Here is a 14,682-nt window from a genome sequence, read left to right as displayed (position 1 = left end):
GTTCTTCATACTCTAATTGCTAATGAGGATAGATTAGCACCAACACTTGTACTCAAACTATCTGCATGGCAAAAATTGTCGAATGTGTATTTCCTTTTTTCCATCCTAATCTAAAATGATCCTCCAGTCTCAGAGGAAGCACTGGAAGACAATACATGTTTGTTCCGGAACATTCGAGTGGAGATTACACATGTTTTCTGTTGGCTCCCCGTTGAAGTGATTCAGAGACTTGTATCATAATGCTCTCTGGTGCGACACCAGCAGAAATGGAAAGAGATAGAGACAGAAAGTTGGACTAAAGAGAAGCGAAGCTTTGTTCTCGTGACTCGGGGTTTCTGTGTAGATGGCGAAGCTAATGCTCATCTTGAGGCACACTGCTTCCCCTAGAGCACAGGCAGAGCAAGAGGGCAAGAAAGACAAACAGAGCAATGGAGAGCAAAAGGAACTCTCTCTCTACCACACACACAGACACACACACACACACCTTTTAAATCCACAGGCCAGAGTTACACTATAAATTAATCTCGACACCATCTAAAATTCCAGCCTCCTTTGGAGGCGTTGGAGCGGGTTCTGAGGATGACAGCTTTACAGCTTGTTATTGGACACAGTGGACCGGCACACAAGGCATGCAGCTGCAGTGTGGACTGCTCTGGAAATCATTAAAACAGTTCCCTTTTGTATTTGTACTACCTGTCGATCTAAACGTGAGTTACGCAAGTAAATCCACTTTATTTCTGGATATAAAATGTGCAGTGTCTCAATGGAGGTTAATGTTAGCAACAGTAGCTGTACCAGTCCAATCTCGTTACACCAATATCTACAGCAACTCTTAGTATCCACTGCACACTGAAGAATAGCTCAACTGCTATGTTATCTCCCTGTTGCAGCTTGTTTTGAGGCAGGCAAATGGTTGCAAAGTCCATTGATGCACAGTCGACTTTCTAAGAATAAATAAACAAGAAAACACTAGCAAGGCGCTGCAAAGTAACCTAATCTGCGGTGGTTCAATAGCCCTATCCACATGTAATCCTCTCAGGTTGTTTGTGTGTGTAACAATCACCTGGCGCATATTGCCTTATCACTGTAATCTAATTACTTAATCACCATCCACTCTCACTATACAGCTGTGAACAGCAGCAGCCATATGGCCAGAGGCAATCCATCGTTCGAGATTGGACAGGTATGGCGGTCGCAGTGAGTCAAATAGCTCAGGGTGAACATTTTTTAAATGTCACAGAATTTCCAGAGCTGCTGTTAGCTTTGCAAAGTCAGAATCAGAATCAGAGAATGTTTTTCACAAAAGAACAACACATTACACAAACAACAGACAAACACAACAATCAACGGAAAGACAACAACAAATCATGTGGTGGTTTTTTTGGTGTGTGCTTCAAGTTAATAATGTGAGAGTGCATGTTTGTGTGGAGTGTGAGTGTGGAGGAAGAAGGGAGAGTGGGAGGAGGAGGAGGAGGAGAGGAGGGAAGAGGAGGAGGAAGAAGAAGGGGAAGGGAAGAGGAAGGAGGAAGAGAGGGGAGGGTGTGGGTCAGGAGGAGGTCAGTGGTCCATCGAAGAGGTGGAGTGACGCCGGGTCCCGGCGGAAAAGTGACAACTTGGGGAGGAGGGATGAAATGTTGTTGCGAGCCCTCCCCGGGTGGGGAGGACTCAGGAGTGAGGGAGGTGGTGGGTGGGCAGGGACGGAGGTGGGAGAAGGGGGAGGGGAGGACTGGCAGGAGGGAGGACCTGAAGGGAAGGCAGATTGGAGGGATAACCCTGGCGGGCCGGATGATGCTCTGCTTGCTTGTCTGGCCTCTGCTGGGCCCGCAGTGGAGGTGCAGATGGAGTGCAGATGATGATGATGCTGTGATGATGTGCCGGAGACGCGATGCCGGGCCTGAGAGGAACTTTCCTCAGCTGCCTCAGGAGGGATCCTCATCTTCCCTCTGATGGGATCCTCAGCCTGGCGGGCTCCCATCCCGCTCCCTGTTCAGCTGGAGATGAGGTAACAGGAGGCGGTGGGACGTCCTGGGGTCTTGAGGCGATGGAGGGAGGAGGGTGGGGCTGCAGAGGGAGGAGGGTGTCACCTGATCCCAGACTGGTGGGTTGCATTCCTCCTGAAATCTTCTCTGGCAGGTGTCAGTGGGGTGGTCACCTCCCAGGTCCTGGTCTGGTCTGTCCAGGTCACCAGGTGAGTCCCACCTGAGCAGAGATGAGTGAATGAAGGTGATGAGGTGGGTAGTTGAGGAGGTGGAGAGGTTGGTGCCTGGAGAGACGAGCACAGAGAGGGCACAGGAGTGCCTGGGGGGACAACACAGGGAGGGGCACCGTGCTCCGGGGTCGGGATGCTGGTGGTCAAGCTCCTGAGGGTCACATGCTCTTCAGTGTCGTCACCGAGCCTGCAGTCCTGCCGTCAGGGCACCTGCATGCGTGCAGCTGGGACAGCTTGCATGCAGAGGGGCAGGAAAGTCTGTGATAGGCTTGGAATCCCAGAAACCAGCAGGAGGGGCGTAGGATATGGTGGTCAGATGCTGGAGGGATGTGGAGGTGTTCGGCTCTGTTTCTGCTGCACACCTGTGCTGGCTGGGCGAGGAAGGGGGGTCAGTGAGTGGTCCAGAGTGATGGTGTGAGGGTGTGCAAGGTGGGTCCAGAGACAGAGGATCAGAGGTCCAGGGAGGATGCCAGCAGGGTCTGTCGGTGAGTCCTGTGATCTTGGGTTTTGGGACAGGGGGATGGTGGGAGCTGAAGGAGGGACTGAAGCAGGGCGTGTTGAAGGGGTAAGGTGGATGTCACGGTGAACAAAACACAGCACGTCACAGTGGGTGCTTCAGAGTGGAGGGGGGGGAGGGCTGCCCGCTGCTGTGCTGCTTGCTTTGCTTTAGCCAGCCTGTTCTCCAGGGCTCTCCAGGATGGCGAGGGGTCGCTGAGGAGCTCAAGGCCCCTGTGCAGAGGGGTGGGGTGGAGAGGTGGGCTGATGGTCTGTGGCTTGTGGTGGGTTGGTGGGTGGTGGGGGGATGGTTGGGTCTGTCTTTCAAAGATTGTCTGTTTCATGACAGTAGCACTCATTTCAGCTCATTCATTGGAGTGGGGTGATTTGGGGTGTGGTGTGGTGTTTGGGCCCTAGTTGGTGAGAAGCAGAGTCGTTTGCAGAAGTCGTTTGCTGAGCTGCTGCAGAGAGCTGCAGCTTAGCTCAGACATGCCGCCTTGCTAAACCTGTATTTCTGTATTGCTGACTCTCCTGTCTGGTCCTCTCCCCACTCTCCCCTCCTGGTTGCCTGGTCCCTGAGTCTCTGCTCTGAACCAGGGTTTGTCGTTGTTATAACTCACCCTGAGTGGGATGGAATGGAGGCTGTCCTCCAAGCTGATGTGAGGAAGACAGCCTCTCTGTACTGCTCTGTACAGGCTGTTGGTAGCAGTCTCCTGACATCCCAGTCCCAGTCCAGTACAGTCACGCATAGATCAGATCTCTCCTCACTGGTCACACTCCACTCTTGAACTCTCACCACACAGCAGAGCTTCTGTCTCTGCCTGTGAGAATCAGATGATCATGAGCGTGGTCGGAGTTTCAGTTTTCCCAGTGCAGCTCGGGGGATAGGCCCCTCTTTGTTGTTGTTGTGTAGTGTCCAGAGAATCTCTCTCTCTGGTAGGGCATTTAATTAACTGTCTATATTTAGGGAGTTCGTGGCTGAGGTTTGTATTAGAGCAAGTAGGTGTGTATTAGAGCATAGACATCAAAAAAAAAGTTTACAGTCTTAGTCTATTCAAAATGAGGCCTGCCACAGGCCATGTGAGGAGAAAGTTTATAAAAACAAGTGTTATTCACGGGCAGATTAAACCCCTCCCAGGTCTCGAGGTATTAAAGATGTCTGCATGCTTCAGTAGCAACGGAGCAGGGAAGCTGTAACATGTCTCCTTGCACCTTGCAGCATTACTTCTCCTCCCCGGCGGTGGCTTTAATGTTAAAGGCTAAATAAGCATTTTCATCACTTCCTCGCTTTCGGCTTCCACGGTCCATCCATACTGTTGAACAACATAGAACATCTCTGTGATGTTGGAGGTGTTTTCACATGAGGCAACGAAGATTTGACTAATATTGTATTTTTCCCCAGCCTACATGACGGCATTGGGGATGCTCAGGGGCAATATGTGACAGTGTGCTACTGAGGCTTGCACCGGTGGAACAAATTGAACAAACTACTTCTCACTACTCTGCATCCTTTCCACAAAGTAGCCTCAGTTACGTGGTAATCGAGACTTTCTGTGGGAGAACACAGAGAAGGGGACGCAGACTATTTCTACTTTCTGACAAGCAGCGTATTGCATTTCTAGGGGAAGAGCCCAAAGGGAGAGCAGCACTAACGGGTAATATTTGTACCCATCCGGCAATCGGGAAACAAAGCCTGACATGCTAAAAAACTGCTGTGGAGATAGAAATGAAAGCTTGAAATGAAAGTAGGACTAGCCGACTGCATGTGTGACCCAAAAGAACAAAGGTAGCAGAGATCGCAGTTTCTCCGCATTGCAAACAACCTGTGCTCAATGCACAAGAAAAGGATGTCACGGTATTTGCTGCATATCAAATGTTCAATCAAATTAATTATCGCTTCCCCCAAACCACTTTTTTCGGGTGAAAACCAAAGTATATTGCATGGCTCGATAGTCTAACTAGATTAAGTGTTTACAAACTGAAGAAATAATTGTTATAATTGGTGTTTTACCGTGTTCTGCTGAGACGATTAACAGTATCACATTAATCCTCTATATGCAATAACAGTAATCGCAGTGTCAGCTTCTCTGGGATAAAAATACCCATTGTCCTTTAAGACCTGACCTGACTAAAATTCTTCAGAGCCCTCGTCCACATGCTCCCACAGAGGAGAGCTGAGAGCTGGGACGCCGCTGCGTCAAACTCTATTTGTTCAGGGACTGGTGATGATGCCCAGGTGAAGAGTTCTGGTGTCAACGCTAAAGTACAGAGGAAACTCAGAAAGAGAAAGTGCTGAAATAGTTTGACTTGATGACAGTTGCCAATTTGAGGGGCATATCACCCTGAGCGACATGTCAGGAAAAAGCAGGTGGAAAAACAGACTTCTTGTCTCCTCGAGACAATTTTTTACTGCATCAAATATTAACCTGCAGCACCCTCATGTGTCATACATTTCAGGAAGAGGCCATTAGGAGCTCGGTGAGGTAGTTTTCAAGTGTCAGCTCCTCAGCTATATGGCCACAGAAACTCTTTTCAGCGCTACCAGAGGCAGAGAAAAAAACTGAGCAATGCTGCAGAGAAACTCAGGAGGGGGAATTAAAAAACAAAGCTTGACTATCTATCTGCATGCGTGCTTTCTCCTGCAGAGCTAGACAAAGAGCGAAGCTTCAAAAACAGCTTTACTGGAGAAGGAAGCGTGGGTTGAATGTGTGCTGGCATGCGTGTGGGTTCATGCAACCGCCATGAATCTTCAACCGTGCTTGCTGGCGGCATCGTGGTTTTTAAAAATAATACACATAGTTGACTCTGCACCAACAAGACCCAAAGAATATTATAATAAATAAGAGTGATATTGTCTTGTTTTGTCTTTTTTAGCGTGGTGCAACACAGAAGTTGTTAAAGATGTATGAATATTTTATAAGGTGGGAAACGCCACCATTGCCAATATCCGATGAAAAGGCTGAGACTCCCGTCTCGAGGGAGAACTTCACTGGAATTCAGCACACAGCATATGGTGTAATGTCGCAGGTACAGATATGTCAAGCAAATTACTCAATTAACCCCTTTTCTGTGAGGAAACTTGGTGACTTATGTTCGTGGGCGGAAGTAGAATAATGTGTAAGTTAGCACTGGCTAGTTTTGGTGGCTTGTTTTTTTAAATAATGGCGAAACAAAGAAAATACGAGTTCCTCTACAGTCACTCCCTCTCTGGGACCGCCAGTGTTACTTCAGTGTTTCCCCTAGGTTTACAGCTTCAGGGGGGCGGGACTAGTGCCACTGCTCGCCATGTTGGTGCCCTAAGCTTAACTCCTTCACGATGCCCCCCCTGAGATAGGAAAGGAACCCACGGCGAGCGGTCGACGGTCGATGGGGGGGGGGAGGTGACTTCAATAGTAGGTAGACGATCAATAGAGAAAATTACAGGGTGGCGGTCGGGGCGCCACCCTGTTATAATGGTAGTGGAAACACTGTACTTGATAAAGTTAACATGAACTAACACGACCAGATTAGCTGTTACCTACGCCGCAGGTACACAACTTCACCAGGAGGAGAGCAGACACGACAACTAGCGAGCTAACTCCTCCATCTTTAGTGCTGGCTGGTTGGCTCGCTGTAGTGTTGAGCTCCTGTCGGCTCTCGTCCTGGCAAAGTATTCTGCTCGTGGTGAGGTGTGAGCAGAGGGACCGTGACGGCCTGGGCAGCCGCACAGCACCAGCCCGCTGTGGGGCCAATTTGTTGTCGCCAGTGTAACGTTAGCATGAAAGCATGGCGTTTAGCTAACTAGCATGCCTCTAAATACATACAATGTTAACAACTCCTTGACCCACACACTTTTGTCTCAACGTAGGAATATACACTTTGTAGTTGCCAGATAAGTGTCAACTTTGTTTGTATATTTGTCTGTAGCCAGTGTTAAAGTTTGGCGGAATTAGCAAGCTAGCTAACTGGCCAGCAGACAGTTTGCTACTTCCACAACGCGTGGATGCTACACTGGTTACGGCGGGCCATCCTTTCATCTCGTAGTTTAGCTTTCTGCGGTGCAGCAGCTGTAATGGCTGAGGAGGCTCAGCTAAACTATTTGTCTCCATCTTTGAAATGCTCATATCGTATCTCTCTGGAGCCTAGAATCAGTCCATCGCCTTGAATCTAGGCTATAGCGACTCTAGCACACAGCGCGATGATATCTTCAACGTGTACGTTCAGCCCACTTCTCAGAGGTGATTTGTGTTTGCCTAAAGCTAACACCATGACGCAATGATGATGTCGGCTGTGAACGGGTCAATTAAACGTTTCAGGAGACTGTCAAGGTTTGCCTCAAGACACAGCAAACTAAACTTAACACGTAACTTTATGCGACAAAGTGGGTCTCAGCGGCAGCAGATTGCAGCAGTAAACACTCCTCTAAATGGTCTATTAAGGGCACAGTGGGGACACAGTACATTGGACATAATTACGGCAGATACCAGAGCTGCTTTATGTGGAAGGAGGATGATTCACAAGCACGGCCAAAAGTAGTGAGTGTTTTTCTGCTTTTTATCCATGGTAAAAGACTGACACTGTTTCCATGGTAACAAGTCTGTCGGTTCCGCACTTAGGGAAATCCTCAAATGTTTCAGTTGCACATCATTCACCATCACGTAAGAAAGATACGTCTCAGGAAGTGAACCAATAGATACGATGGTTCCTCTTGGTTTGGTGAAAACTATGTAAGGCCCTAATAATTCTTACATTTACATAACCATTTAATTATGTTCATTTAAGTTCCATCTCCAGATGGCAGACACAACTGAGTCTGTGCACATTACAATACATCTTCCCAGAAAGCTGTACACTATTCTGCCCACATTTTCTTGCCATCCTTTCTCTAATTAGAAGGCGATACTTTGAATTGTTTGGGGTAAAATGGCAGTGACAACTTGGAGGAGGACATAGTTGATGCAGAGCAGCATATCCCACAGTGTAGATACTATAATTATTGAGAAATATATATTTATATACTGCGAAAGTCTGACAAGACCGGTAGACTGCAAGCCCAGCATATTTATTCTTGTCTTGATTAGGAAGAACCACTAGAAGCATAGCCCTCCTATGTGTAGCATATACACACACACACACACATATATATATATAAAATATATTTGAAAAAATGAATATGCATACTTCTGCCACACAACATTCATATAAAAAAAACTGAAACTGAGAATCGAGTTGTCCCGACATTTTGGGTAAATATTAGTACTTGCATTTTTGCTGAGAGTTGGATGTGAAGAGGGAAAGGTGAGAAAAAACACACTAGTAGAAATTAGTTTAGGACACATATGTTCTCCAACCAGTGACTAATGGATACCCACAACCTTTTTCGAGTACAACATATTCAGAAATAAAGTCTTGTATGTGTGAGCCAATATTAACTGCCAAGAAGAAAAGGCAAAGTGAAGCGGAGATGCCGAGATGGCCCTGCTCGCTACGGAGGAGGCAACAGCTACCAACAGACTAACAGCGGCTGGTGGTGGTGGAGGCGACACGACACGGGCACACACGTGGTATTTGTGGGGTTAAATTGAAAAAGGACGATAAGAGGTCAAAACAAATGGAGAACAGCCCTAAAGCTTTGAACCCCACTGCAATACACTGCAGGATACATAGCGCTAACTGGCTAACGCAGAGTGTGTGTGTGTGGTGCTCAACATGTCTTTTAAACATTACCTAGACCAAAACAGCTGGTTCTAATGTCCCCCTTTGGCAACACGATGAGCAGCCCTCTTTGGCAGTCACAGGGGTGGTGTGCAACAATGTTATGTGTGCATGTTTTCTCTCTGCTGCCAGTGGACCTGGCGGGATTCATTAGATGCATTGTTGTTGGCCCGAATCAGCCGACCGCGGATATCAGGAGCTGGCCGGAGCACAAAAGAAGTTACAGACAATCAAAAGGCCTGTGACTCATCGACATCAGCGCTCTCTGTAAACATTAGTAAGAAAATCATGATACCTCTGAATGAAGTGAACGGTGCAAGGGAGGGATTGGTCTGTGGACAATAGCTATTGTGTCCCTGGTGTGAATAACAATTAAACGTGTTACACACAAAGGGGAATCAACCGGTGGGTGTTATTTATTTCCATGTAATAGGAAACATATTTGTCAACACATTTTAGTTGTCAGGTCTTTGTGACGGGGTGAGGCTCAGGCGCAGAGAGACAGGCTGGACGCAATATAAATAACAAAAAAGCACTCTTTAATGAGGCAAAACAGTTTACAAAAAAACAAGGTCCAAAAGGGGCAGGCAGAGGATCGTCGGTCAGGGCAGGCAAGGGAAAAAGACACAGAACTAGAGACGACAATCCGACAGCAGACAAGGGAAAGACTGACACAATATATAGGGGGGTAAACAGGTGTACGACATCAGACTAACGAGACAAGAGTGGCTGAGGGCAGGTGCAGGGAATTAAACAATTAAGACAGAGAAGACACAGAGGAGACATAGGAGACACGGAACACAGAACCGGGTGTTACATTCTTAATGCATTTGTGTAACTTTCATGACTGTTGTTGACGTTTGATCGTTTGTTCAACATAGACGTTCACATAATTTTAGTAGCACAAATCAAATGTATCAAGGCTTGCCACCTACTGATTCTATAGTTGCAAACATAAATGGCAGACATGTTGGAGGTCTACAGCCAAAGAGAAAAGAATAGGAAGAAGCTTCTTATACCTATTAAATATTCATCCTCTGAAACACCAGATCAATCAGGCCTGCTTACTGCATGCCACTGACATTAACGGAGAACATTTCTTCATTTGGTGGCACGATCAATAGCTCATTACAGGAGCTTTACACTCGGTCTCTGGGCAGGTCTGCTGGCTTAATTCCCTCTCCATCCCAGGCCTATCTTATCTGTCCATCTTCATCCCGCAGCAGAGACTCAGCCTGCTGCTGAACCTCACGCATACGTCACTTTCCTGCATGTTGAGCTGTTGAATGAGTCTCGGGTTATGTTAACTTTCGTTTCGATGTCAAGGAAATCCGTTCTGCAGTAGAGATATAGAAGTATATGTGCAGTGCAGAAAAAGAGTATGTACTTGATCGATACCATGCATGCCTTATACGTGATATAACTTTTCATTCCGTGTAGTTTTAAATGACTTTAGAGGAATTATTTTTCACCTTTGCACAAGACGATATGTCAAAAATAAATACATTATATATCAGTAACAGCTAGTAAAAACATGTGCAAAAAACATCAGACAAGACAATATTCTCTTTCACAATTTGCATAAAAATATATATATATACTTTTTTGTTTTCTTGTTATTTCTGAGTGATTCTCTGCGCACAAATCTGCACAATTCTGCTCAGAAAGCCTTTCGGTTACTAAACTGAGCTATTACTTTTTTAATTCAACCATGAAATAATAGCCAACCTCATCATAATAACAATAAGCTATTCTCCTTAGTGTCTAGAATGTGATGATGTGCTGAACAGAATTACCATCAGTGGGAATCATTTCATGGCGCTCTCTAATAATTATACACAGGACAAGTGATAGTAGAGTCAAATATGAAGCAAGTTAGGCGTACTTGTAGAACTAAAATATGCACAAGTATCAACTTATTATATTTATATATCGTTTTTTAGATAATCGGGTTTTTAAAATTATTTTATTCTGATGAAAGCTAAGTCATAACCTGGAAACCTGTTCTTTACAGTCTCTGCTTCAGTGATGTGGTCTAACTAAAGACAGTATACAGTTACATAAGAAAGAAAGTATATAGTGTACTGCACACATACACATATTCAAATAGTACACATAACATGCAAAGACGCATTAAATCGATGTGGATATGAGAAGCTCAAGAGACACAAGGAGACGAAAGTTAAAAAAATGGAAAAGCAGAAAAAAGTGAAACCGTTAAATGCAAAATATGTTCAAAGGCAACATAAAAAGAGCAACAAAATAACAAGAAAGAGTTGCCCAGCAGGTGTTCACAGAGGCAGCCAGCTCTGGCACTGGTGTCACAGGCATGTTGCAAAACCCAAATGACACTTTACCGCTTTGTGGTCTTGTGTATTTACTCTGAAGTCGTCGCCTGGACGCATACCGAGACCCGCGTCACATAAACAAGCCAAAGGCCGCCACGGTGCATTAGTCACAGCCCTGCCTGGCCTTTTCAGAGCCCTACTCCCACTCAAACTGCTAATAGATCACCAGAATCTGATATTCACCTCGCAGGGATCCTCACAACAGACAGTGCACAGTAGGCGAGCAATTCATTTAGAAAACTACTAATGAGCAGCCGGAGCTACTGGAACCACAAGCTGATATTTTATCCACTATATTGCTTATTACAAAGTCGGTGCTGCTCGAGCTTGTGCATCTGAGGACGTATCCAATTTCCGAACAGAAGGAATAAAGATCCTGTAGAATATGCAGCCTTATTAAAGTGTTGCCGCGGCCCCCTCGCCCCTATGACATTAAACAGCACTTTGGGGGGGGAGCATTTCTCTGACTCTCCTGGCTCATAATCAGCACAGTTCCTCTTCCTGTAACATCAAATTACCCATGGCTGGCATACCCTCACTCTCTCTCTCCTCCCTTCCTTTCCTCCCACTGAGTTGGCAGTATAAGCACCACTCGAGGGAAATTACTTTGTGGACGTTGGGGAAAAAAAGGCAGTTTGTGAACTGCTTTATCAAGCTCCTTGACTCCAATAACAAGCAACATTTGGATGCTAGCAGGAAATATATATTTCTCACACATCCTCACGGCCACTTAGTGACACCGCTGTAAAAGCAAGTGTATAGCCTGTGTATGCTGTATGATTTTGAACAGGCATATGTGCATCCAATCGAGCATTTGTGTACGCAGGACTGGCTTTAGTCGTGTACCATACATACATTTATGTCTCTGTATATATAGTCTGTGTCTGTGTCTGTTCCTCTACACTGAGTAATTCAGCTGTGCCTTGCTGGGACTGATGAATAATTTCTGCAATGTGCTCTGCTGTGGCACGTCTGGTGCAGCCTGACTGCACCACACAGCTACAGCTCCGCATTTGCATTCAACACACACAAACACACAGTCACACACACACACACAGTCACACTCGTGAGGACCAAGCTTGCTCGCTGCGCTCCCATCACAACACCATCCAGCCTGTCAGCTGCTTCCCTGTGTGGACGAATGCAACAAGCTGCCGCGAAGCCCTTAGTAAAGCAACAGCAGTTTCCTTTCGTCAATGTCATCTGAATGTTTCTCCCTTCTGGGGGGAAAGGCTCCCTGTGAATCCAACAAATGGGACCAGAACGGCCAAGCAAAGGAAAAACAGTTAAATCCACGACTCTCATGAAGCTGGTTCGTGAAAAGTCCTAATTGTGAATCGGTGGCATTTGCGTTCAATCCCAGAAATGAGGAGGAGCGGTGCTGAAATGTCAGCTCCATGTTGGAGCGGCGGGCATGCTGATGTGGTGACCTCTATGTGCTGTGGTTAAAAGGTTGGGGGACACATGAGGAGGAGGAGGTATCATCTTTCTCTGAGGGAAAGAAAGGTACATTTAAAAAAATCAATGTCACGCCTTTCTGCGCCAAAACACTGCTTTAGTCAAGAATCCATCGCTTACTGTATGCGCTGTGTTTCTGGAACCTAAAGGTAGTGGTTTGGGTCTGCATTGTGTCTGCTTACATGACTCTGGGATTTGTTGGGCAATATATGGTTAATCGGCAGGAGATTTTTGGAAATGTCAAAAAACAATACCTCGGTTACAAACATTTGCATTAAAAACCAGAACATCCCTGCTCCGTTTACCTCAAAGTAAACAGCAGGTTGCGCATCCGTAAGCCGCTTGATAAAGAGGGAAACCACAAACAGCAGTGCCAGCAATATGTGCAACCAAACACCTCCGACTGTCTCGGGGTCTCTGTGGAAGACCTCCAGCGTTCTGCTCCTTCACCCGTCCGTGGCGAGTAAAGGTATTTTCCGACTTGATACGCCTCTCAATGCGTTTCACCATGATCAGATTATGTCCTTGTCTATCTTTGTCAACAGAGGAAAGTGTCCTTCTTTGTACAACTAATGCCAAAAAGTGTCCAATCTTTAACATGCATTTATTAGCTGAAGAAATACTAAATAAAAAAGGCAAATAGTTTCACTGTAGTATAGCCAAGGAGGGCAGCTTTAGCTCAGTGTGGTCCCGCCCTCCCATTAGTTGCAAGTCGAAGTGTCTAATTTCCCCTTGGGGATTAATAAAAGTGTATATTCTATTCAAATAGTCCACAGTCTGTTTATTCCTGACTTGCAGCTTCTTTTTGATGACCTTACGGTCTCCACTGGCTTCATGTCAATAAATAAGACAGCATTATAAACCTGACTCTGATGCAGCAATACTATATTTATTACTAAATCTTGTCGTGGGTTCATTTACATAGACCTGGCACCCTGAGGTGAATCTGTACACTGCCAGGCTATATGTTTGAGAATATTAAAATACAGCATGCACTGCTTAGAGCTCCATTCGCCCTCGACGAGATGTAAACGAGTCTCGAAGAACAAACTATTTGATTCCGTGTTGATGAATGACTTATGAAGTGAAGTCACAGTGTCCGTGCTACTGTCCACCTGTCAACATTGTGGACAACTGTGACTCCGGCGGCGCAGCCAGGTGCATATGCAAGTTGTGCATGGGGCGTGCAGCGCTGTCAACTTCTTGAGACGCAGACTGCAGGAGAAGACAATAGGTGTCAGTGAGCGATGCGCAAAACAACAGCGCACTATCGCCGCCTCAAACATCTGCAAGAAGACGAGAGGGTTACCGGAGGCGAGAGGATACGATACGGTGGCAATGAACGCGACAGTAATAATCAAGACACGTGAAGAAAAGAGCAACACGCATATAAATCCTATACAGCAGCGCCTCAAGTACGAGGTCAAGGAAATGTACTTACAGTTCGGAGGAACTGGATTTCATCCTCTCCTTCTCCACCTTCAGCCATGGCTGCAAAGGAGCCTGTTCAGACTCGGGAAGCCTCCGCTGGCTCCTCTCTCCTCTCGATACTAGCATGTAGCTAATCCACGGCCATGCAGCGGGGGCACTACCGCAGCATCAGTCACTCAAGCCCCTGTGCTCAAGCCCCGCTCACCGCCCGGAGGAGGAGTGCGCGTCAGCATCGGCGGGCTGGAGCGACTTGGGGGACGGGGGGGGGCGGCGTGGCGCGGGGGGAGAGACCGGGAGAAGCCACGTCGTGTAGCCGGGATACGGCGGCGGGGTCTTTTATCTTCGACGTCACCGGCGGACCTTATTAGGTTAATACAACCGCGAAAGCGCGAATTTTCGAACAAAGAGTTTTAAACGCGTTGAGATGGTCACCGCCTCACAGGTAGTTCGTCGGTGGTTCGTCGCCCTCCCGCCACATCGCGAGCTCCGGATTCACAGGGAACATGCTAATGAGGGGAGAGGAAACCGACAGCGGGATCTGGAGGATGCAGGGTGTTCATGGGAGCTGCTGTTTCCCAGTGCTGGTCCATATCAGCACCATGGTCAGCACCCGCTGTTAAGGGTCTTCTAACGGTGCACGTGTAGCATTAGTGTCCACGCATTTCTACACAGACTATGTGTTATAAGCACTGTTGAAGTGGAAAAAGGCACAAAACACTATAATATCTACAATTACAAATCACATTCATTTGACATTAAAACATAATATGCACACGGTGTTTGCTGTAATGTAGCTGATCCTTCTGATTATTATTTAGATACGACATTATGCGAGAATTTATTTTAATAAAAATAATATTTATATATATATATATATTATAATTATCAAAATAATCAATGTTACATTATGCGAGAATTTATTATAATACAAATTAAATTAAATAAATTATTGCATAATGTAATGTATGTATATATATATATATATATATATATATATATATATATATATATATGTGTGTGTGTGTGTGTGTGTCTTTAAAGGCTATA

At 46.1% G+C, this 14,682-nt stretch overlaps 1 protein-coding gene across 1 annotated transcript in view; it reads right to left on the bottom strand.

Annotated features, from left to right (window-relative positions):
* LOC130201664 (ryanodine receptor 3-like) overlaps positions 1–13,693 on the bottom strand; it is a 110,996-nt gene extending 97,303 nt beyond the window's left edge. The window contains 2 exon segments of the mRNA XM_056426752.1: positions 13,473–13,490; positions 13,646–13,693. Coding sequence (XP_056282727.1) covers positions 13,473–13,490; positions 13,646–13,693 — 66 coding nt within the window.
* Positions 13,694–14,682: the final 989 nt, after the last annotated feature.

Source organism: Pseudoliparis swirei, chromosome 11 (assembly GCF_029220125.1).
Source record: "Pseudoliparis swirei isolate HS2019 ecotype Mariana Trench chromosome 11, NWPU_hadal_v1, whole genome shotgun sequence".
NCBI classification, from domain to species: Eukaryota; Metazoa; Chordata; class Actinopteri; order Perciformes; family Liparidae; genus Pseudoliparis; species Pseudoliparis swirei.
The sequence above is the reverse complement of the archived record's forward strand: the minus strand, read 5'-3'. Positions and strand labels throughout refer to the sequence as shown.